Genomic DNA, 26,305 nt, shown 5'->3' on the forward strand with positions numbered 1-26,305 from the left:
ACACTACATTTTTAAACCTACCCCATACCTCTTCGACCACATTTCCTATGCTCTCATTAGCCCATCTATCCTCCAATAGCTGTTTATATCTTACCCTAACTGCCTCCTCTTTTAGTTTATAAACCTTCACCTCTCTCTTCCCTGATGCTTCTATTCTCCTTGTATCCCATCTACCTTTTACTCTCAGTGTAGCTACAACTAGAAAGTGATCTGATATATCTGTGGCCCCTCTATAAACATGTACATCCTGAAGTCTACTCAACAGTCTTTTGTTTACCAATACATAATCCAGCAAACTACTGTCATTTCGCCCTACATCATATCTTGTATACTTATTTATCCTCTTTTTCTTAAAATATGTATTACCTATAACTAAACCCCTTTCTATACAAAGTTCAATCAAAGGGCTCCCATTATCATTTACACCTGGCACCCCAAACTTACCTACCACACCCTCTCTAAAAGTTTCTCCTACTTAAGCATTCAGATCCCCTACCACAATGACTCTCTCACTTGGTTCAAAGGCTCCTATACATTCACTTAACATCTCCCAAAATCTCTCTCTCTCCTCTACATTCCTCTCTTCTCCAGGTGCATACACGCTTATTATAATCCACTTTTCGCATCCAACCTTTACTTTAATCCACACAATTCTTGAATTTACACATTCATATTCTCTTTTCTCCATCCATAACTGATCCTTCAACATTACTGCTACCCCTTCCTTTGCTCTAGCTCTCTCAGATACTCCAGATTTAATCCCATTTATTTCCCCCCACCGAAACTCCCCTACCCCCTTCAGCTTTGTTTCGCTTAGGGCCAGGACATCCAACTTCTTTTCATTCATAACATCAGCAATCATCTGTTTCTTGTCATCTGCACTACATCCACGCACATTCAAGCATCCCAGTTTTATAAAGTTTTTCTTCTTCTCTTTTTTAGTAAATGTCTACAGGAGAATGGGTTACTAGCCCATTGCTCCCAGCATTTTAGGAAAGATTCTTTTCCACTTCCCCATGTGGGCAAGAAAATGGCAATCAAGGAAGCTGTTCTTGCCAAAGGTGCAACTATGTTTTCAAAACTGAGATCACAAGTGATAGAGGATGTTGAGAGATTGTTATTGGTGTGGATAAACAAAAACAGATAGCAGGAGATAGCATCTCTCAAGCGATCATATGTGAAAAGGCTAGGAAGTTGCATGACGATTTAATTAAAAAAATGCCAGCAACTAGTGGTGATGTGAGTGAATTTAAGGCCAGGAAAGGTTGGTTTGAGAGATTTAAGAATCATAATGGCATACATAGTGTGATAAGGCATGGTGAGGCTGTCAGTTCGGACCACAAAGCAGCTGAAAAATATGTGCATGAATTCAAGGAGTACATAGACACTGAAGGACTGAAACCTGGACAAGTGTTTAATTGTGATGAAACAGGCCTGTTTTGGAAGAAAATGCCAAGCAGGACCTACATTACTCAGGAGGAAAAGGCACTCCCAGGACATAAGCCTATGAAAGACAGGCTTACTCTGTTGATGTGTGCCAATGCTAGTGGTGATTGCAAAGTGAAGCCTTTATTGGTGTATCACTCTGAAACTCCCAGAGTGTTCAGGAAAAACAATGTCCTCAAGGCTAATTTGTGTGTGATGTGGAGGGCAAACAGTAAGGCATGGGTAACTAGGGACTTTTTTTATGACTGGTTACACCATGCATTTGCCCCCACTGTGAAAAATTACCTCCTGAAAAATAAATTGGACCTTAAGTGCCTCTTGGTATTAGACAATGCTCCTGGTCATCCTTCAGACTTGGCAGAGTGACTTTCTGCGGACATGAGCTTCATTAAGGTGAAGTTTTTGCCTCCTAATGCCACTCCTCTCCTGCAGCCCATGGACCAGCAGGTCATTGCAAACTTCAAGAAACTGTACACAAAAGCTCTGTTTGAAAGGTGCTTTGTAGTGACCTCAGAAACTCAATTGACTCTAAGAGAGTTTTGGAGAGATCACTTTAGCAACCTCAGTTGTGTGGGAAGAAGTGACTAAGAGGACCTTGAACTCTGCTTGGAAAAAACTGTGGCCAGAATGTGTAGACAAAAGGGATTTTGAAGGGTTTGAGGCTAACCCTGGGAATCCTATGCCAGTTGAGGAATCCATTGTGGCATTGGGGAAGTCCTTGGGGTTGGAGGTTAGTGGGGAGGATGTGGAAGAGTTGGATGAGGAGGACAATGAAGAACTAACCATTGATGAGCTGCTAGATCATCTTCAACAGCAAGAGGCCACACCTGAGGAAACTGCTTCGGAGGAGGGGATAGAGAAATTGAAGAAGTTGCCTACTTCAAAGATTAAGGAAATGTATGCAATTTGGCTTAAAGTGCAAACCTTTTTTGATGAAAATCACCCTGACACAGCTACTGCAAGCTGTGTTGGCAACCTGTACACTGACAATGTTGTGAAACACTTTAGGAATGTCATAAAGGAATGGGAGGTACAGTCCTCTATGGACAGATATGTTGTGCAACAGAGGTCCAGTGACTCTCAAGCTGGTCCTAGTGGCATTAAAAGAAGAAGGGAAGTAACCGTGAAAAAGGACTTGCCACCTCAAGTCCTAATGGAAGGGGATTCCCCTTCTAAACACTAAGACCATCAACACTCTCCCCTCCTCCCATCCCATCAATCATCACCAGATCTTCAATAAGGTAAGTGTCATGTAACTGTGCATGTCTTCAGTTTGTGTGTATTAAAATTAATATTTTATGTGGTAAATTTTTTTTTTCAATACTTTTGGGTGTCAGGAACGGATTAATTTGATTTCCATTATTTCTTATGGGGAAAATTAACTCGACTAACGATAATTTCGATTAACAATGAGCTCTCAGGAACGGATTAATATCGTTGGTCGAGGGTCCACTGTATTATTATTATACATATATTATTATTCTTATTGTATTATATTATTATACTTACTATTATTATTTTACATTATTATTATTATTATTATTATTATTATTATTATTATTAAAATATAAATAATTTGTAATTTTTATTCTCACAAAAAATATGAGATTTACTGTTATGCCATATTGCAATAATTGTATAAATAATGTCAACCCATTCTCGACTGCATATTGGAATTGACAGTGATGTCATTTGTTTACTCTTGAACATAGCCAAAACAATCGAACATTTCTCCTGTGTTGAGCTCAATTTCAAGGTACTTTTCGTCGTGAAAGCAATCAAAATCATATCTATTTTTGTAATATACGTTATCTTCCATTCTATCAAATGGGACCAGAAAAAAGAGAATACAACCATAAAAACAATACGAAAATATCGCTAAGGGGTGGCTAATTGCTGAGAAGTGAACTCCATTATTTATGCTTAGATTTCTTTCATTTTTGGTGTACGTTAAGAAGCATCTTTCCATCATACATTGCCCAAGTTTCAATAAGATAGTCCAACAAACAAATGAGATACAATTCCTTAGATCAAGAGCAAGAGTCCCTCACCAGCGTCAAGGAACCTGCCTTGAGGTCTGCTTGCTTATGGAAATTTTGCTCGCGTATGGAAACAAAAAATCGACCTATCAACTGCTCGTATTTGGAAAAACTCGCACGTGGATGCGCTCGCAAGTAGAGGTTCCACTGTATTTCTATTGCATTTGTAGTCTTAAGCAGTAATATATCACAATGAACCACAATTACATATTCACTTTTATTTTTGTAAGATCTGTTGGTGTAAAAAAAAGTTTTGGCTTTTTTGGGGCTCCCTCAAATGTAACCCTATTTTTCCCTCAAGTTCTTCAGTTCATCTAACATGGTTTTACCTATCACTGCATTTTCAGGAATGTAGTAACCATGTTAAATGACAGTCTACTGTATTACAGTATTACAATAGAAAAATTTAAACAATTTACAATATGAAGTATTACAATTTAGTATTCAAAACAATGAAATTTGAACATCCTAATTTTGAAGTAATGCATATATGGTTAAGCAATCTTCAGCACAATATTCGTTATTGAAATTGGAACATCATTAGTACTATTTTGTGTAGCTTTTGAGTAACTGGTAGGTATTAAGTATGGGTTGTCTGGTTAATTTTGGGCGATGAGATTTCTAAGTAGGGTCTTAAATTGATTTGCAGGCAGGGGTCCTTTAGTGTGTTCTGATAATGAATTCCAGATCTTCAGGCCCTTTACATGCATAACATTTTTGCACAGAGAGAGATGGACACATAGGAACATAAGAACGAACACTGCAGCAGGCCATTCTGGCCCATGCGAAGGAGGTCCAAGTCTCCCACCGGCTTAAGCCAATGACCCAACCCAGTCAGGTCAGGTCATATTTACTTAAGGAAGGAGCACGGCAACAGACCTACTAGCACAAGCTAGTCATGTCCGACTCACACCCACCCACACCCACTCATGTATTTATCTAACCTCTTTTTAAAACTACACAATGTCTTAGCTTCTATGACGGTACTCGGGAGTTTGTGCCACTCATCCACAACTCTATTACCAAACCAGTGCTTTCCTATATCCTTCCTGAATCTGAATTTTTCCAACTTGAAACCATCGCTGCATGTCCTGTCTTGGCTAGATATTTTTAGTAGGCTATTTACATCCCCTTTATTTATTCCTGTTTTCCGTTTATACACCTCAATCATATCACCCCTAATTCTACGCCTTTCTAGAGAGTGCAGATTCAGGGCCCTCAGTCTATCCTCATAGGGAAGATTTCTAATACATGGGATCAACTTTGTCATCCTCCTTTGTACGTTTTCCAGAGCATTTATATCCATTGTGTGATATGGTGACCAAAACTGCGCAGCATAATCTAAATGAGGCCTAACCAAGGATATATAGAGTTGAAGAACAACCTGAGAACTCCTATTATTTATGCATCTTGATATAAAGCTTTATTGCAAACACTTATGTACTGTTGTCCTGGTTTTAGATTACTGCTAACCAGAACTCCCAAATCCTTTTTGCAGTCAGTAATATTAAGATCTATAAGTGGCATGGTTATATTCCTGTCCAATGTTTAGAACTTTGCATTTGTCTATATTAAACTGCATCTGCCACTTCTCTGACCACTGCATCAGTCTATTAAATCTTCCTCCTGGAGTGCTCCAATGTCCTTGTCAGAATGAATTTGACAGCCTAGGAATATGTTTGGTGACTGTACATTGGTATATATATTATAGAACAATAGTAATGAACAATTTTTAGTATTGTTTGTTTTTGTAAACAAGTTTTGTAAACAATATATTGATAATTATGTTTGTGTGCTTATTGTGTTGTATACAACGAGTGTATGTATGTATATTGCACCTTCCTTTGGTCTCATAGGCCACATAAGTTATGTGAAAAAATCAAATAGTGAAAAAAAAACAAAAAACCTTCAAATACAAGTAAACTAAAGTTTACCGGGTGAGCGGCAGTCACCGCTGTTGCTATACACGGTTCATTTTCTGCAAACTTCACAGCTCTATATCTCGGTAAGTACTGATGGCAATTTTTTTTTTTTGGACTAAAACACTCGGAAAAATAATCTTAACATTTTCATAAGAAAAAATAATTTTTTTTTTCGAATATTTTGCGACATAGAATGACAGTTTCAGAAAGGGGCCTGTGACAGTCAAAGGGTTAATGCCACTGGGAACAACTTGAGTCACTGGACCTCTGTCGCACCAAAAATCTGTCCATAGAGCTCTGTACCTCGAGTTCCTTTAACCCTTTCAGGGTTGACTGGCCCTCTTCCATACTTGTTCTCAGGGTTGAAAAATTTTCGAAAAAAAAAATGATTTTTCTTATGAAATGATAGAGCATATTTTTGTGAGTATTATAGGCCCCCAAAATTTTTTTGTGATCAATACTTACCGAGATATGGAGGCATGAAGTTGACAGAAAGTGAGCCGCTTACAGCAACATCCCCGACTGCTGGTCATGCAGAAATAGTTTATTTTTTTCTTATGTTTTCTTTTATTTTTTAACATTTTATTTTTTCTAGTAACTTGATCGGCTAGTGACAGTATAGGCAGTGGGGTCGAAAATGTATGGGGTAGGTTTAAGAATGTAGTGTTAGAATGTTCAGCAGGAGTTTATGGTTACAGGAAGGTGAGTGCAGAAGGCAAGAAGAGCGATTGGTGTAATGATGTAAAGAGAGTAGTGAGGGAGAAAAAGTTAGCATATGAGAGGTTTCTACAAAGTAGAAGTGATGGAAGGAGGGAAGAATATATGGAGAGAAAAAGAGAGGTTAAGAGTGTGGAGAAACAATGTAAAAAGAAAGCAAATGAGAGAGTGGGTGAGATGTTATCAACAAATTTTGTTGAAAATAAGAAAAAGTTTTGGAGTGAGATTTATAAGTTGAGGAAGCCTAGGAAAGGAATGGATTTGACAATAAAAAATAGGAGAGGAGAGTTATTAAACGGAGAGTTAGAGGTATTGGGAAGATGGAGGGAACATTTTGAGGAATTGTTAAATGTTGATGAAGATAGGGAAGCTGAGATTTCATGTATAGGGCAAGGAGGAATAACATCTTGTAGGAGTGAGGAAGAGCCAGTTGTGAGTGTGGGGAAGTTCATGAGGAAGTGGGTAGAATGAAAAGGGGTAAGGCAGCCAGGTTTGATGGGATAAAGATAGAAATGTTTAAAGCAGGTGGGAACATATAGTGAAACATATAATTGAACAGTATTTAGATAAGGCTAAAGAGGTCTTTGTGGCATTTATGGATTTGGAAAAGGAGTATGACAGGGTGGATAGGGGGGCAATGTGGCAGATGTTGCAGGTGTATGGTGTAGGAGGTAGGTTACTGAAAGCAGTGAAGAGTTTTTACGAGGATAGTGAGGCTCAAGTTAGAGTATGTAGGAAAGAGGGAAATTATTTCCCAGTAAAAGTAGGCCTTAGACAAGGATGTGTGATGTCACCATGGTTGTTTAATATATTTATAGATGGGGTTGTAAGAGAAGTAAATGCGAGGGTCTTGGCAAGAGGCATGTAGTTAAAAGATAAAGAATCACACATAAAGTGGGAGTTGTCACAGTTGCTCTTTGCTGATGACACTGTGCTCTTGGGAGATTCTGAAGAGAAGTTGCAGAGATTGGTGGATGAATTTGGTAGGGTGTGCAAAAGAAGAAAATTAAAAGTGAATACAGGAAAGAGTAAGGTTATGAGGATAACAAAAAGATTAGGTGATGAAAGATTGGATATCAGATTAGAGGGAGAGAGTATGGAGGAGGTGAATGTATTCAGATATTTGGGAGTGGACGTGTCAGCGGATGGGTCTATGAAAGATGAGGTGAATCATAGAATTGATGAGGGGAAAAGGGTGAGTGGTGCACTTAGGAGTCTGTGGAGACAAAGAACTTTGTCCTTGGAGGCAAAGAGGGGAATGTATGAGAGTATAGGTTTACCAACGCTCTTATATGGGTGTGAAGCATGGGTGATGAATGTTGCAGCGAGGAGAAGGCTGGAGGCAGTGGAGATGTCATGTCTGAGGGCAATGTGTGGTGTGAATATAATGCAGAGAATTCGTAGTTTGGAAGTTAGGAGGAGGTGCGGGATTACCAAAACTGTTGTCCAGAGGGCTGAGGAAGGGTTGTTGAGATGGTTCGGACATGTAGAGAGAATGGAGCGAAACAGAGTGACTTCAAGAGTGTATCAGTCTGTAGTGGAAGGAAGGCGGGGTAGGGGTCGGCCTAGGGAAGGTTGGAGGGAGGGGGTAAAGGAGGTTTTGTGTGTGAGGGGCTTGGACTTCCAGCAGGCATGTGTGAGCGTGTTTGATAGGAGTGAATGGAGACAAATGGTTTTTAATACTTGACGTGCTGTTGGAGTGTGAGCAAAGTAACATTTATGAAGGGGTTCAGGGAAACCGGCAGGCCGGACTTGAGTCCTGGAGATGGGAAGTACAGTGCCTGCACTCTGAAGAAGGGGTGTTAATGTTGCAGTTTAAAAACTGTAGTGTAAAGCACCCTTCTGGCAAAACAGTGATGGAGTGAATGATGGTGAAAGTTTTTCTTTTTCGGGCCACCCTGCCTTGGTGGGAATCGGCCAGTGTGATAATAATAAAATAATTTATTTATTTATTTATTTATTTATTTAATTTATTTAAAAATTTGAGCACACATACAGAGGTACAAAAAATACAGATAAGAGCAGCATGCCAAAGCCACTTATACAGTGGACGCCCGCTTAACGATCGCCTCCAAATGCGACCAATTATGTAAGTGTATTTATGTAAGTGCGTTTGTACGTGTATGTCTGGGGGTCTGAAATGGACTAATCTACTTCACAATATTCCTTATGTGAAAAAATTCGGTCAGTACTGGCGCCTGAACATACTACTGAAATGAAAAAAGTTCGTTAACTGGGGGTCCACTGTACTATGCATAGCATTACGGGCTGGCTTAAAATTAACTTAAGATTAACTAAGCAATGATGAAATCAGTGATAAAACTTTAATGTAAACAGATTACTATAAAGCACAAGTGAGTATTACAAAGACAGGTCATATGGTTGTATGCATTGTTGTACATTCAGTAGAATGGAGTATTCTGTTAGGTAGTGTATTTAAAAAAAAATAAAGTTAGATTGGGTTTTAGGTTTAACATTTATGTGATATAATTGTGAGAAACATTTAAGATATACAATTTATAAGGTTCAGTTATTCAGTATTTATTTGGTTTTGGGCGAGTAAGTGATCTTTGAGAAGAGACTTGAATTTATAAACAGGTAGTGTTTCTTTTATATTTACAGGTAATGAATTCCAGATTTTAGGGCCTTTTATGTGCATTGAGTTTTTGCATAGTGTGAGATGGACACGAGGAACATCAAAGAGTGATCTGTGCCTTGTGTTATGGTCATGTGTTCTGTTGAGGTTGGCAAGGAGATGTTTGAGGGGAAGGTTAATATCAGAGTTAAGTGTTCTATGTATGTAATAGGTGCAGTAATAAGGATGGATGTTTTGTATGGTGAGTAGGTTTAGTGTATTGAATATTGGTGGAGTGTGCTGCCTATAGTGAGAATTTGTTATCATTCTAACTGCAGCCTTTTGTTGGGTAATTAGTGGTCTGAGATGGTTACTTGTTGTTGAGCCCCATGCACAAATTCCATAGGTGAGATAGGGGTAAATAAGAGAGTGATATAGGGCCAGGAGGGCTGACTGTGGAGCATAGTACCGTATCTTCGATAGTATGCCTACAGTCTTGGAAATTTTCTTAGAAATTTGTTGTATATGTGTATGAAATTTGAGTCTATTATCAAGGTGGATTCCTAAGAATTTTCCCTCTGTTAGCTTTGTGATAGGTGATCCGTTTATCATTATGTTAAGAGGGACATCTGTAGCTCTGTTACCAAACTGAATGAAGTAGGTTTTGTCAATGTTTAGTGTAAGTTTGTTAGTCCTCATCCAGGTAGATATTTTCTGTAATTCGGTATTTACAGTATTGGCTAGCGTGACTGGGCTCGGGTGGGAGAAGACGTATGTAGTGTCATCTGCAAATAGTGTGGGTTTGAGTAATAGCGAAGCATTTGGTAGGTCATTTATGTATAGGAGAAAGAGAAGAGGGCCAAGGACACTTCCCTGTGGGACACCAACTGTAATTGGTTGTGCAGAAGAGTTTGCCCCATTTGCATACACATATTGGCTTCTGTTGCTGAGGTATGACTTGAGGTAGTTGAGGGAGTGCCCTCTTATACCATAGTGTGACAATTTTACGTGCAGCAAGTCATGGTTAACTGTATCAAAAGCTTTACGTAAGTCAATGAAGATCCCCAGTGGGACTTCTTTTTTCTCGATTGCAGTGTATATATGTTCTAGCATGTGTATAATAGCATCATTAGTATTTTTATTTGGCCTGAATCCAAATTGGCAGGGGTTGAGTATGTTTTGGGAGATAAGGTAGGAGTAGATTCGTTTATGAATTAATTTTTCGAAGATTTTTGAGAGAGGGTGTAAGTTGGATATTGGCCTATAGTTATTCAACTCTGTTTGGTCTCCTCCTTTGTGGATCGGGGTGACCCTTGCTATTTTGAGTACTGTAGGGAAGGTGGAGGATTCAATGGATTTGTTAAAGAGTGTTGCAATGATTGGTGATAGCACTTGTGACACTTTTTTGTATATAAAGGGTGGTAAGGTATTTAAATCTCCTGCCTTGTTTTTTAGTGTGTTGATAATAAGGGAGACTTCGTATGGGTTAGTCGGAGCTAGGAACAGTGTGTTCGGGTAGTTGCCGGTGAGGTAGTCATTTGGTGGGGTATCTGAGCTTGGGATTTTATTGGCAAGGTTTTGTCCTATAGTGGAGAAGTAGTCATTGAGTCTGTTTGCTGTTTCTGTTGGTGGGAGTTGGGGTTCATCTGATTTTGCTAATTTTATTTCGCTATTTCGTGATATCTTTTTTGTTCCTAGAATTTCTGATAGGGTTTTCCAGGTCTTTTTTATATCACCTCGTAAGTTGGATAATCTGTTCTCATAATACAATTTTTTTGCCCTTCTTATCAGGCTGGTTAGGATTGACGAGTAACGTTTTGTTTGGTCTCTGGTTATGTGACCCATTCTGTACTGTTTTTCATATTGGTGTTTTGTATTTATGGATTTGAGAATGCTGGGTGTTAACCAGGGACTGTTCAGTCTCTTAGCTGTCATCTGTTTAGTTTTTTTAGGGCAGTGCTTGTTATAGAGGTATTGGGTCTATTTTAGAAAATTATTAATACATTCGTCAATATCTGTATAGATTTCTAGCTCAGTGTGCCAGTCAATGTTTGCTACTGCTGTTGTGAAGTTATTAATGGCTGCCTCATTGTGAAGTTTGAAGGTGACTTTAGTAGTGTCTTGGAGTAATTTACCAAGAGTTATGAGAAAAGTAGGGTAGTGGTCTGTGGTATTATCTGTAATTATGCCTGATTTTAAAGGGGATATGGTGTTGGTCCAGATGTGGTCAAGTAGGGAAACACTAGTCTCTGTAACTCTTGTAGGTTTTGTTACTGTTGGTAGCAACATACAGTTACTCATTGTGTTTGTGAATTCAGTAACGTGTGGGTCCTGGTCTTGCAGGAGATTTATATTGAAGTCACCTGAGAGTAGTAAGTGATCTTTGTTCATGCGTGCATCAGTTATCATACTTCCTAGGTTTTGACTAAATTGGCTAATGTTTGACTGTGGAACTCTGTAGATGTTTATCAATGTGAGAGGTTTTTGTAGGTATTTGGATTTGAATTTGGCTATTATATATTCCCCATGTTCATCCCTTGTGCAAGTATTAGTGATACATTCTAGTTGGTCTGAGTAGTATATGGCTGTGCCACCCCCTTGTTGGTCTGGCCTACAGTTGTGTATGGCTCTGTAACCAGGAATGGCATAGACATCTGTACTATCAGGCTTTAGCCAGGTTTCAGTTAGTGTAATGATGGACATATTGGCATGTAAGGAATTTAGTAATGCTATGAGGTCATCGTAATGCTTGCTTAAAGATCTGATATTGTAGTTAAAGATAGTTATGTTGTTGTTGGCACTGAGAAGTGCCTTTGATTGTTCTGCAGTGTAGTAATTACAGTAACTGTTTGATTCATTTAAGTCATTAAATAAGAGGTTGGTATCAGGATCAGTGCTTGTAATCATAAGATTTGTAGTGAATCTATAGTTAGAATTAAGTATAAAACAAAGTAAATAGTCTTAAGCTAAAAAATAGCACCTGAATTATTTAACAAATGTAAAATAATGAGCTAAGGTAGTTTTTTTTTTTTAAGCTAAAATAAAGGAGACAATATAAAAGGGACTAATACAAATAAAGTGATGATCAAATAATGGAGCTTGGGAATATGATAGTAGGTAGTACTATAAAGGTAATTCTTTAAAGTTAGAATTATAGTATAAAATAATAATATAAAAGGGACTAATATAAGTTATGGTGAACAATAAAGTGGTAATCAAATAAATGAGCTTTGGAATATAATGGCAAAATTGTGAACTTATTCTACTTTAGCACCTGAGAATAGCACCTTGATTATTTTAACAATTGTGAATATATAAACTAGGGTAGTTATATAAAGCTAAAATAAAGGAGAAAATATATAAGGGACTAAAATTAAGTAATGGTAAACAAAGTTAAATGGACAGGTGGTCACTATGAAATAATATTGGTTTAGGAGTAAGATCTGATTTGTAATATTAAATAAATTGAGCAGTTTATTGCACAATAAAAGTAAAAAAAATGAGGTAGTTGGTACTAGCTAGCAAAAGATAGTTTTGGTACTTGCAAAAAAGTAATTGGAATATACACTAATTGCATACACAATGAAAAGTGACTAAAAAAACAAGTAGTGATAAACAAAATTAAATGGACAGGTAAGAATAATGAATATTATTAATTTGGAGTAAGATTTGACTTGTAATTTAAAATTATGAGCAATTAATAGCAGTAAGAAAGAAGTATAGAGTATTGGAGGTATTTCATTTGCTAGTGATGAAAAATAATAAAAATAATAATGTACAATATAATAGTAACGTACACTATATGCACCACACGTATATATGTATTAAGGGCACTTATCTAATCTGTTAAAGAAATGTCAGCTTTTCTAAGGAAGGTAGAGAAATCGTGTTCGTTTGAGATAGTATATTGTTGTCCTGTTGATGTTTTCCTTACTAGTATTTTCCCATGGAGAGTAGGATAGCAGATGAAGAAGGAGGCTTTAGGAAATGTAGGGGGTGTGTAGATTGAGTGTTTACAGTGAAATACATAGGTGAACAGTATTTAGATAAGGGTAAAGAGGTTTTTGTGGCATTTATGGATTTCGACAAGGCGTATGCATATGACAGGGTGGATAGGGGAGCAGTGTGGTAGATCTTACAAATGTATGGAATTGGAGGTAGGTTACTGAAAGCAGTGTAGAGCTTTTACAAGGATAATGAGGCTCAGGTTAGAGTATATAGGAGAGAGGGAGATTATTTCCCAGTAAAAGTAGGCCTTAGACAAGGATGTGTGATGTCACTATGGTTGTTCAGTATATTTATGGATGGGGTTGTAAGAAAAGCGAATGCTCGGGTGTTGGCAAGAGGTGTGGGGTTAAAAGATAAAGAATTTAACACAAAGTAGGAGTTGTCACAGTTGCTCTTTGCTGATGACACTGTGTTTTTGTGATATTCTGAAGAGAAGTTGTAGAGGTTGGTGGATGAGTTTGGTAGGGTATGTAAGAAAATTAAAAGTGAATATAAGAAAGAGTAAGGTGATAAGGATAACAAAAAAATTAGATTACAAAAGATTGGATATCAGATTGGAGGGAGAGAGTGTGGAGGAGGTGAATGTATTTAGATATTTAGGAGTGGATGTGTCGGCAGATGGGTCTACGAAAGATGAGGTGAATCACAAAATTGATGAAGGGGGAAGGTGAGTGGTGCACTTAGGAGTCTGTCGAGACAAAGAACTTTGCCCATGGCAGCAAAGAGGGTAATGTATGAGAGTACAATGGACCCTCGGTTATCTGCCATTCTGGATGTTGGCTAATTCGGATTTAGGCTGATTTTTTGGCCAAAATTCTAATTTAGATTTCGACTGGCAACTTGGAAATTGGCAGTATTGGACGCGTCTGCCCGCCTCTCCGCATGTTCCTGAGTCAGTCTGGCTGTGTCTCTGGGTGAGTGAGCAAGGCTCTGTGCATTCATCCAAACATTTCGTTATAATCCATTGTTTTTTTACGTCATTGAGTGTAACAGCGAAATAAGCCACCATGGGCCCAAAGAAAGTTCCTAGTTCCAGCCCTTTGGTAAAGAAAGTGAGAAACATGATAGAATCCAAGAAAGAACTTATAGCAAAGTATGAGAGTGGTGTACATGTCTTGGAGCTTGCTAGGATGTGTTGGAAATCCAAATAAACAATCACTTCCATCCTGGCAAAGAAAGTAGAAATCAAGGAAGCTAATGTTGCAAAAAAGGTAAATATGATAAAAAAATCACCAGTAATTAACCCTTTGACTGTTTCAGGCCCCTCTCTGAAACTGTCATTCTATGTCGCTCAATTTTTTAAAAAAAAAAAATTATTTTTTCTTATGAAATGATAGAGAATCTTTTCCCGATGGTAATGACACCAAAAGTTCGAAATTTGGTCGAAAACTCGTGGAATTATGCTCCCGCGAAGTTAGCGGTCTCGGCGACATATGCGTATCGGCGATTTCGCCGACTTTGAGCCCAATTTTCAGCCAATTCCGTTGTTCCAGTTGACCAAACTCATAGCTATTTCTTTAGAACTCCATTTTATCTATCAGCTGAGTACAAGAAACCTCCCATTTACTAATTTGGACTACCCAATATGGTGGTCAGAAATTGGCAATTTGGCCAATTTCACGCAAAATAAAAAAGATGCCAGTTTCAAAATAGGGTCCAGAATAAACAAGGTAGACATTCGTGGCACTAAAATAACATATGCTCTGTTCATTAGTCACATCTCTAGGCCCCTCTTATATTATTATTGCTTTCTATTTTGATTTTTTATTCATACAAAAAAATACAAAATTTACTGTTATGCAGACGACTGCATTATTGTAAAAATGGTATAAATAATATCAGTGCACTAGTGAAAGAATATTAGACTCCCCAGTTGACGTGTATTGGACGTGTGGTGTGATTTATTTACTCTTGAACATTGGTAAAAATCGAACATTTCCGCTACTTTGAGCTCAGTTTCAAGGTCGTTTTCATCGTAAAAGTAATGAAAATCATCTTTATTTCTGTAATATGTTTTCCATTTTATCACCTAAGATCATGAAAATGCGAATACAACGATAAATACTATACGAAAATACACCTCAAAGTCGGCGTTTTATTCCAAAAAAACGATCAGTTTTTTTTTCTCATTACGCAATGTGTGCTGCAGGATTTTTTTTATGTGGTGCACACTGACCACACAGACCCATTCTCTCACATGTGGGCCTACCAGCTTTCTCCCACTTGATTTGAAGCCGCTAGAATTATTGAGTATATATACGTCAGAAACATTGGCTCGTAAGACATATTTATACATCGAAAACAGTCAAAGGGTTAAAGATGTGGAGAAATTATTGTTGGTGTTGCTCGACAATAAACAATTAGTGGGAGATAGTGTTGTAGAGTCGATCATTTGTGAAAAAGGAAGGCAGTTGCATGCGGATCTCATGAATAAAATGCCTGGAACGAGTGCTGCTGTTGGTGAATTTGAGGGCAGCAAAGGCTGGTTTGAGAGATGTAAGAAGCGTAGTGGCATACACAGTGTGGCAAGGCATGGCAAGGCTGCAAGTTCAGACAAACGTGCGGCTGAAGAATTTGTGCATGAATTCAAGGATTACGTAGAGGCTGAAGGATTCCTCCCACAACAAGTGTTTAATTGTGATGAAACAGGCCTCTTTTGGAAGAAAATGCCAAAGAGGACTTACATCACACAGGATAAAAAGGCACTGCCAGGACACAAACCTATGAAGGATATGCTTACTCTTTTGTTCTGTGGTAATGCTAGTGGGGATTTCCAAGTGAAGCCTTTACTAGTGTATCACTGAAAATCCCAGAGTGTTCAGGAAAAACAGTGTTGTCAAGAGTAAATTGTGTGTGTTGTGGAAACCTAATAATAAGGCACGGGTCACAATGCAAATTTTCATTACTGGTTCATGAAGTGTTTGGCCAGAGTGTGAAAAAATACCTCCAGGAAAATAAATTGCCTCTCAAGTGCCTCCTGGTACTGGACAGTGCTCCTATCCTCCAAACTTGGTAGACCAATTGTCTGTGGAGTTAAGTTTTATAACAGTGAAGTTCTTGCCTCCTAACACCACTCCTCTCATCCAGCCCATGGACCAGTAGGTCATTTCTAACTTAAAACAAAAATACAGGAAAGCAGTGTCTCAAAGGTGCTTTGAAGTGACCTTGGACGCTGTCTTGACCGAAAGAGAGTTCTGGAGGAATCACTTCAGTATCCTCAAACGCATAAGCCTTATAGGTAAGGCTTGACAGGGAGTGATTTCCAGGACTTTGAACTCTGCTTGGAGAAAGTTGTGGCCAGAATGTGTCCAAGAGAAGGATTTTGAAGGGTTTGAGGCTGACCCTGACCCTGTCGACCCTCTGCCTGTTGTGGAGTCTATTGTGGCTTTGGGGAAGTCCGTGGGGTTGGATGTGAGTAGCCAGGATGTGGAACAGTTGGTGGAGGACCACAGGGAAGAACTAAGCACTGAAGAGCTGGAAGACCTTCAACTGGAACAGAAACAGACTGCAGCTGAGGAACTTGCTTCAGAGGAGGAGGAAGAGAGAGGGGAGAATGTGCCTTCTTCAGTGATTAAGGACATGTGTGCAAAGTGGAGTGAGTTGCAAAGTTTTATGGAGAAACATCGCCCTGACCAGCTCAAACAAGCTATATCTGCAACATGTTCAGTGACAAAACCTTGTCCCACTTTGGGCAAATCTTAGAGACACCAGAAACAGAGCTCTCTGGACAGATTTTTTGTGAGACAGGGGTCCAGTGACTCAAGCTAATCCTTGTGGCAGTAAAAGACAAAGAAAGGAAGTAACCCCAGAGAGGACTTTGATATCTGAAGTCCTTATGGAGGAGGATTTCCCTTCCTGCCAAACAATAAGCTCTCCTCCCTCCCTGCCTCCTCACCTTCTTCCACATGCCAACAAGTGTCTTCAATAAAGGTATGAAATGTTCATTTATTAGTAAAATTAGTGCTTTATATTTCTTTCTCATTGTTTTGTGTATGTAAAACTATAGTTAATCTTTGAAAATGTGCTTTTTGTTAATATTTTTGGGTGTCTGGAACGGATTGTATTTACATTAATTCTTTTGGGAAATATTATTTTGGTTTTCGGCCTTTTCGGATTTAGGCCGACCTTCTGGAACGGATTACGGCTGATAACTGAGGGTCCACTGTATAGTTATATCAACTCTTATATAGGTGTGAAACATGGGTGGTGAATGTTGCAACAAGGAGAAGGCTGGAGGCAGTGGAGATGTCATGTCTGAGAGCAGTGTCTGGTATGAATATAATGCAGAGAATTTATAGTTTGGAAATTAGAAGGTGCTGGATTACCAAAACTATTATCCAGAGGGCTGAGGAGGGGTTGTTGAGGTGGTTTGGACATGTATAGAGGTTGGAACAAAATAGAATGACTTTGAGAGTGTATAAATCTGTAGTGGTGGGAAGGTGGGGTAGGGGTCGGCCTAGGAAAGGTTGGGGGGAGGGGGCAAAGGAGGTTTTGTGTGTGAGGGGCTTGGACTTCCAGCAAGCATTCACGAGTGTGTTATTTAGGAGCGACTGGAGACGTGTGGTTTTTAGGACTTGATGTGCTGTTGGAGTGTGAGCAAGGTAACATTTATGAAAGGAATCAGGAAAACCAGCAGGGCAGACTTGAGTCCTGGAGATGGGAAGTACAGTGTCTGCACTCTGAAGGAGGGGTGTTAATGTTGCAGTTTTATAACTGTAGTGTAAGCACAGCTCTGGCAAGACAGTGATGGAGTGAATGATGATGAAAGTTTTTTCTTTTTCGGGCCACCCTGTCTTGGTGGGAGATGGCCGATGTGTTAATATTACAATAAAAATATTATATGTGGGTGGGGTGGCCTGGCTGGCTACCATACCAAGCACACCTGACTTCTTACAATAAATACTACTCACCTCTCACCCTACATTAAGGCTACAAATATTTTAAGGTAAGTAATGAGTGTACTGTGTATGTATTTTACTTTTTGTTTTTAATGCCTAGTTCTATTGCTAACTTAATATATGTTAGTGTAAAGTTATCTGGCATTTATATGCATTTATAAGTGGAGAAAAATGGCATTCTGCTTTCTGGTGATATCCGCTTTCTGGTGGTAGCCTGGAATCTAACCTGCCGTATGAGTGGGGCCCTTCTGTATACAGGTCTTCCTCCACATTTGCTAGGGTTAGGGGATCACTAACCTCGCGAATGTTGAAAAATCACGAATGTTTGGTGCACAAATATATTGTAGGGAAATATAATAATAGCATTTACTGAGCCTAACAATACTGCTTCCTTAACCTATTGAACCATGAACAGTCATAACACACATGAAAATATTGTACTAGTGCCAGCCCTTTGGTAAAGAAGGTATGAAAGACTATAGAATTCAAGAAAGAACTCATAGCAAAGTACCAAAGTGGAGGAGGAGGACAGAGGGGAGAATGTGTCTTCATCAGTGATTCTGTGATATGTATAATACTAAAGCAGCACTAGTCGATAAAGGCTATAGCGCCAGTCAGCAATGAAGTGTAGCATTAACAGTGTAGCAAGTAAGTTAAGCGATTAATAAATAGAAAACGGACAGCACGAACCTAACTCCTCCAATGTTGTTGGTGGTATATAGGGCTACTGAGAACACTGCCACCTCTGCTGGTCTTCACCACCACTATGTACAGCTTATGCTCTCAGTGGCCCTTATACACCCAACAACAACAACACAACACCACTCGTTAATATTGTTATTAATATTAATAATGAGTGGTTATTACTGTTATTAATATTGTTATTACTATTATTAGTATTGTTTATTATGTCATATTAGATCAATTGTGATAGATAAGCTGTAGAGTTGATATTAGTGTCATATTAAAGGACTATCTTGTCCTGCCTCCAAACAAACTCTGCCACCACCACAATTCCTAACATACATAAAGACACATTTTAAATATGATTGGGCTGCTGGGCATTCGCGAATGTTCGAAGCCCGCGAAAGTGGAATTCGCGAATGTGGAGGGAGACCTGTGCATATAGTTAATCACTGGACATGTTCCCAACACTGCTGCAATTTGTAGAACTCTCTGAAACATCGTGTCATGCACAGTGGTGTTTACACTCCTCTCATTTTTGTGGGCGTTTTGTTGTATTTGCACAGACAAAACATCTGAGCCCATTTCTTCTTAGTAGAGGGAAGTGTTACTAAGTAGTGATTACCATGCCTTATACAAGAGGGTATTTGATTATCAGATCGTGGGCAGTTTTGTATTGCACGTATTGTGACCTGGTACTAGAATAATTGTCTTTGATGGGAAATAAAATCTATGGATGTATTCATTATAAATTTAGTCACTGGCAGTAGTAAAAATAAAATAAAAATGTTGAATAAGTAAATAGATTTTAAACTTGCTCTGATAATTTAAAAAACAAATTTACATAGCATCTAAACAGTTTTTATGTTCTAAATTTTTTAAAGTTACATGTTTGTTTCCTCTCTCTTAGTAGACAATTTCAGATTTTTGCCAGTGTAGTCTGGTTATGTGAAATGTGATATGCACGGTATGCAATACAGTACCTGGGATTCTAGTTTCTCTGTTCTCTTTAATTTTTATGCTTGAGATGTCTAAATGTGTATGGATACTGTAATAATATATTTAATTTTTCTTATTCAGAGGTAAGCGAAAGTGGCAGCAGCCTCAGTGGTGTGGAGGGTCGTTCTCCTGTACCACCACCTGATGCACAGAGTAATGGCAGTGGGAAAAATTCTGTTATCATCAATGCTTCAGAGAAGCGTTCATTTTACTCCAGAATCCCACCACTTGCTAAATCTGCCAGCAATGAAGTCAGACGATTATCATCTAAAGACTATTCTGAAGCAAAAATTGGTATTTTATTTGATCAATACAAGGACAGTCAATGTGACTTCATCCTCTCAGAAGGAATTGAACATCTCTGCATGGATTTAGATGTTAAACCTGAAGAATTTAAAGTGTTAGTTCTGGCATGGAAATTTGGGGCTGAGACAATGTGCAGGTTTAGTAGAGGAGAGTTTGTGCATGGATGCAAAGCCCTCAGAGTGGATTCTATAAAAGGTATACAGTCCAAATTTTCAGATATGCTGCTTGAGGTCCAGGATCCAGAGAAATTCAAAGACCTGTATAGATTCACTTTTAAGTTTGGCCTGGATGCTGATGCCAGCCAACGAATCCTACCGTCCGACATGGCAGTGCTGCTATGGAAGCTTGTTTTTTCACAGTGTGAGCCTTCTATTTTGAAGAGATGGTTGACGTTTCTTGAAAGACATCCAAATATCCGGGGCATTCCCAGAGATACCTGGAATATGTTCCTAAATTTTACAGAAGCTGTAGGGGATGATTTAAGCTCATATGATGATACAGAAGCTTGGCCTAGCCTTTTTGATGACTTTGTTGAATATGAAAATGATCAATTGAACCAAAATATAACGAAGGATCTAAAAGAAGAAAGCGAATAATGTCATTTAAGTACTAGGAAAGAATTGTTCATATGTGAAGATGTTTGGTGATATTTTTTCAGAAGATATGAGTGAATTTTGTCCTTTTTGTCTTTCTACAAAGTGCTCATTTTTAATATAGTTTAGAAAGTTTTGCTCCACTATTGCCATGACCTTAATTATATATGAATGATATAAGATACTTAATACAGTGCTATGATTAACATCTTGAAAGGTTGCTTGAGAATGATGTATCCTACTGCTGCTTAGGGGACACATGTGCATTCCTGATGATGTATACTAATATAATGTGTTCATTGTGTGAAATGTATTGACAAGCAAACTGCCAGCAGATGGGTAAAACAAAGACACTTGACACTATGGCACAAGTAAAAACTTTTGAATCTCGTATTGATAAAATTCACGCTTGAATAAATCATCATTCTTTATTAGCTCGTCTTTCTAAGTGTTTTTGTTTTACTCATATGATTTTATTCTTAGTACAGTATAAGCCAGAAAAATAAGCATTTTTATTTTTTGTGTCCCCTGAGTTTTCCCATGTATTTTACTTTCTAGAGCATATTTGTTTTCTACTGTTGGATGTAGAAAACTCACAGGCTACATACATTTAATGATAATGTAATTATAAAGTTCTTGATATCTGTTGAAAAAATTATATTATCTGTAATAAGTATGAAATATCAATTTGCAAATTTTCTATACATTGTATATATTATTGTAAAATATACTTTGGTTACATTTTTCTTTTTTGTCCAGTTGCCAAATCAACGTAAAAATGGCAACTTCATTACCTAGGAGTCAAATAATGCCTCCAGCTGGTATGGGTAATAGCTTACCCATACCACCTGGAAAAATACAGAAAGTAAATTGATTTCAATCTGAACAAAAATAATCATTATACTGAGTTTACTGCAGTACAAGTATGGTATGTTTATTTTAACCGATTTGCAGTAATTGCCGTTGTAATGGCTGTGTTACAAAATCATTGGTACTCAGGGTTCTTATTAAGTATTTGGTGTGTTATGATGGCTATGTTACAAAATCATTGGTACTCAGGTCTTCTATTAGTATTTTCAGTAATTTAAAGAGATGTAAAGTGCATGAATGATCTTTAGTTTTTATTTAAGAAATTGGCAGATAGACTTTGTACTTGCAGTAAATGTTTATTTTAGAAAGCACATATGTAAAAAATTTCTTCACCATTTGAGCCATTCTGATATTAACACTTTTACTGTCCAGACCCCTGAAATGAAATTTGCTCTTGTTGTCCAAAAAATATCCCTCCTCCCCTCTCCCCCCCCCAAAAAATAATTTTTTTTTTTTCAACAAGTCGGCCGTCTCCCGCCGAGGCAGGGTGACCCAAAAAAGAAAGAAAATCCCCCAAAAGAAAATACTTTCATCATCATACAACACTTTCACCACACTCACACATAATCACTGTTTTTGCAGAGGTGCTCAGAATACAACAGTTTAGAAGCATATACGTATAAAGATACACAACATGTCCCTCCGAACTGCCAATATCCCAAACCCTTCCTTTAAAGTGCAGGCATTGTACTTCCCATTTCCAGGACTCAAGTTCGGCTATATAAAAATAACCGGTTTCCCTGAATCCCTTCACTAAATATTACCCTGCTCACACTCCAACAGCTCGTCATGTCCCAAATACTATTTGTCTCCACTCCTATCTAACACGCTCACACATGCTTGCTGGAAGTCCAAGCCCTTCGCCGACAAAACCTCCTTTACCCCCTCCCTCCAACCTTTTTGAGGACGACCCCTACCCCGCCTTCCTCCTCCTACAGATTTATACGCTCTCCATGTCATTCTACCTATATAAGTGTGTGTGTGTGTTGTGTGTGTGTGTGTGTATATATATATATATATATATATATATATATATATATATATATATATATATATATATATATATATATATATATATATATATATATATATATATATATACAGTGGACCCCCGGTTAACGAACTTTTTTCATTCCAGTAGTATGTTCAGGTGCCAGTACTGACCGAATTTTTTCCCATAAGGAATATTGTGAAGTAGATTAGTCCATTTTAGACCCCCAAACATACACGTACAAACGCACTTACATAAATACACTTACATAATTGGTCGCATTTGGAGGTGATCGTTAAGCGGGGGTCCACTGTATATATATATATATATATATATATATATATATATATATATATATATATATATATATATATATATATATATATATATATATATATATATATATATATAGTGAAGCCTTTACTGGTGTATCACTCTGAAAATACCAGAGTGTTCAATAAAAACATTGTCGCCAAGAGTACTTGTGTACTTGTGTGTGATGTGGAAGGCGCTAACAATAAGGCATGGGTCACAAGGGGAATTTTCCTTGACTGGTTTAATGAAGTGTTTGGCCCCAGTGTGAAGAAATGCCTCCTGGAAAATAAACTATCATTCAAGTGCCTCCTGGTCATGGACAATGCTCCTGCTCATCCTCCAGACTTGGAAGAGCAAATAGTGGAGGAGTTTAGTTTCATCATGGTGAAGTTCTTGCCTCCTATCACCACCCCTCTCCTCCAAATGACCAGCAGGTCATTTCAAACTTCAAAAAACTGTACACCAAAGCAGTGTTTCAAAAGTGCTTTGAAGTGACCTCAGATGCTGAATTGACCCTAAGAGAGTTCTGGAAAGATCACTTCAATATCCTCCATTGCATAAACCTTATAGGTAAGGCTTTTGAGGGAGTGACTTCCAGGACTTTGAACTCTGCTTGGAGAAAATTGTGGCCAGAATGTGTACAAGAGAGGGATTTTGAAGGGTTTGGGGCTGACCCTAAGGAGCCTATGTCAGTTGTGGAATCTATTGTGGCATTGGGAATGCCCCTGGGGTTGGAGGTGAGTGGTGAGGATGTGGAAGAGTTGGTGGAGGACCACAGGGAAGAGCTAACCACTGCAGAGCTGCAAGGGCTTCATCTGCAACAGCAAGAGATCACAGCTCAGGATATTGCTGCAGAGGAAGAGGAAGAGAAATGGAGGAAGGTGCCTTTTTCAGAGATTAAGGACATTTGTGCAAAGTGGACTGAAGTGCAAACATTTATGGATGAACTTCACCCTGACAAAGCTGTTGCAGGCCATATTGGCAACATGTACAATGACAGTGTTGTGTCCCACTTCAGACAAATATTAAAAAAATGCCTGAAACAGAGCTTTCTGGACAGATATTTTGTGTGACAGGGGTCCAGTGACTCTCAGGTTGTTCCAAGTGTCTTTAAAAAAACAAAGAAGGGAAGTAACACCAGATAAGGACTTCATAACTGAAGTCCTAATGGAAGGAGATTCTCCTTCCAAACAATAGTGTACACCTTCCTCCTATCCCCCCCTCCTGTCTTCCATCCACCCAGAAGTCTTCAGTAAAGGTAAGTGTAATGTTGTTATTATTTTTTATATGTATGTACTTGATTTCTCATTGTTTTCAGTATGTAAATCTTTATTTAATTTGAAAAAAAGAAATATTTTAACATTTTTGGGTGTCTGGAACAGATGAATTTTATTTCCATTATTTCTTATGGGGAAAATGGTTTTGCCATTCGGCAATTTCGACATTCGGCAGACTCTCTGGAATAGATTAATTACGAAACTCGGGGGTTCCACTGTATATATATATATATATATATATATATATATATATATATATATATATATATATATATATATATATATATATATATATATATATATATATACACAGTGGACCCCCCCTTAACGATCACCTCTCAATGCGACCAGTTATGTAAGTGTATTTATGTAAGTGCGTTTGTACGTGTACGTTTGGGGGTCTGAAATGGACTAATCTACTTCACAATATTCGTTATGGGAACAAATTCGGTCAGTACTGGCACCTGAACATACTTCTGGAATGAAAAAATATCGTTATCCGGGGGTCCACTGTATATGTATTTATTGGGATATTGGCAGTTTGGAGGGATATGTTGTGTATCTTTATACGTATATGCTTCTAAACTGTTGTATTCTGGGCACCTCTGCAAAAGCAGTGATAATGTGTGAGTGTGGTGAAAGTGTTGAATGATGATGAAAGTATTTTCTTTTTGGGGATTTTCTTTCTTTTTTGGGTCACCCTGCCTCGGTGGGAGACGACCGAATTGTTGAAAAAAAAAAAAAAAATATATATATATATATATATATATGTATATATATATGTATATATATATATATATATATATATATATATATATATATATATATATATATATATATATTATTTTATTATCACACTGGCCGATTCCCACCAAGGCAGGGTGGCCCGAAAAAGAAAAACTTTCACCATCATTCACTCCATCACTGTCTTGCCAGAAGGGTGCTTTACACTACAGTTTTTAAACTGCAACATTAACACCCCTCCTTCAGAGTGCAGGCACTGTACTTCCCATCTCCAGGACTCAAGTCCGGCCTGCCGGTTTCCCTGAATCCCTTCATAAATGTTACTTTGCTCACACTCCAACAGCACGTCAAGTATTAAAAACCATTTGTCTCCATTCACTCCTATCAAACACGCTCACGCATGCCTGCTGGAAGTCCAAGCCCCTTGCACACAAAACCTCCTTTACCCCCTCCCTCCAACCCTTCCTAGGCCGACCCCTACCCCGCCTTCCTTCCACTACAGACTGATACACTCTTGAAGTCATTCTGTTTCGCTCCATTCTCTCTACATGTCCGAACCACCTCAACAACCCTTCCTCAGCCCTCTGGACAACAGTTTTGGTAATCCCGCACCTCCTCCTAACTTCCAAACTACGAATTCTCTGCATTATATTCACACCACACATTGCCCTCAGACATGACATCTCCACTGCCTCCAGCCTTCTCCTCGCTGCAACATTCATCACCCACGCTTCACACCCATATAAGAGCGTTGGTAAAACTATACTCTCATACATTCCCCTCTTTGCCTCCAAGGACAAAGTTCTTTGTCTCCACAGACTCCTAAGTGCACCACTCACTCTTTTTCCCTCATCAATTCTATGATTCACCTCATCTTTCATAGACCCATCCACTGACACGTCCACTCCCAAATATCTGAATACGTTCACCTCCTCCATACTCTCTCCCTCCAATCTGATATTCAATCTTTCATCACCTAATCTTTTTGTTATCCTCATAACCTTACTCTTTCCTGTATTCACCTTTAATTTTCTTCTTTTGCACACCCTACCAAATTCATCCACCAATCTCTGCAGCTTCTCTTCAGAATCTCCCAAGAGCACAGTGTCATCAGCAAAGAGCAGCTGTGACAACTCCCACTTTGTGTGTGATTCTTTATCTTTTAGCTCCACGCCTCTTGCCAAGACCCTCGCATTTACTTCTCTTACAACCCCATCTATAAATATATTAAACAACCACGGTGACATCACACATCCTTGTCTAAGGCCTACTTTTACTGGGAAAAAATTTCCCTCTTTCCTACATACTCTAACTTGAGCCTCACTATCCTCGTAAAAACTCTTCACTGCTTTCAGTAACCTACCTCCTACACCATACACTTGCAACATCTGCCACATTGCCCCCCTATCCACCCTGTCATACGCCTTTTCCAAATCCATAAATGCCACAAAGACCTCTTTAGCCTTATCTAAATACTGTTCACTTATATGTTTCACTGTAAACACCTGGTCCACACACCCCCTACCTTTCCTAAAGCCTCCTTGTTCATCTGCTATCCTATTCTCCGTCTTATTCTTAATTCTTTCAATTATAACTCTACCATACACTTTACCAGGTACACTCAACAGACTTATCCCCCTATAATTTTTGCACTCTCTTTTATCCCCTTTGCCTTTATACAAAGGAACTATGCATGCTCTCTGCCAATCCCTAGGTACCTTACCCTCTTCCATACATTTATTAAATAATTGCACCAACCACTCCAAAACTATATCCCCACCTGCTTTTAACATTTCTATCTTTATCCCATCAATCCCGGCTGCCTTACCCCCTTTCATTTTACCTATATATATATATATATATATATATATATATATATATATATATATATATATATATATATATATATATATATATATAT

The 26,305-nt window shown here is 38.3% G+C and overlaps 1 protein-coding gene across 1 annotated transcript in view; it reads left to right on the forward strand.

The window, feature by feature from the left end:
• The window catches only part of SCCRO3 (defective in cullin neddylation 1 domain containing SCCRO3), a 69,001-nt gene extending 45,157 nt beyond the window's left edge, over nucleotides 1-23,844 (forward strand). Inside the window, exon 3 of the mRNA XM_070084994.1 lies at nucleotides 19,370-23,844. Within this exon, the coding sequence (XP_069941095.1) occupies nucleotides 19,370-20,190 (821 nt within the window). The 3' untranslated portion in view covers nucleotides 20,191-23,844. The remainder of the gene's footprint in view (nucleotides 1-19,369) is intronic.
• Nucleotides 23,845-26,305: the final 2,461 nt, after the last annotated feature.

This window comes from Cherax quadricarinatus, chromosome 14 (assembly GCF_038502225.1).
Source record: "Cherax quadricarinatus isolate ZL_2023a chromosome 14, ASM3850222v1, whole genome shotgun sequence".
Taxonomy (NCBI): domain Eukaryota; kingdom Metazoa; phylum Arthropoda; class Malacostraca; order Decapoda; family Parastacidae; genus Cherax; species Cherax quadricarinatus.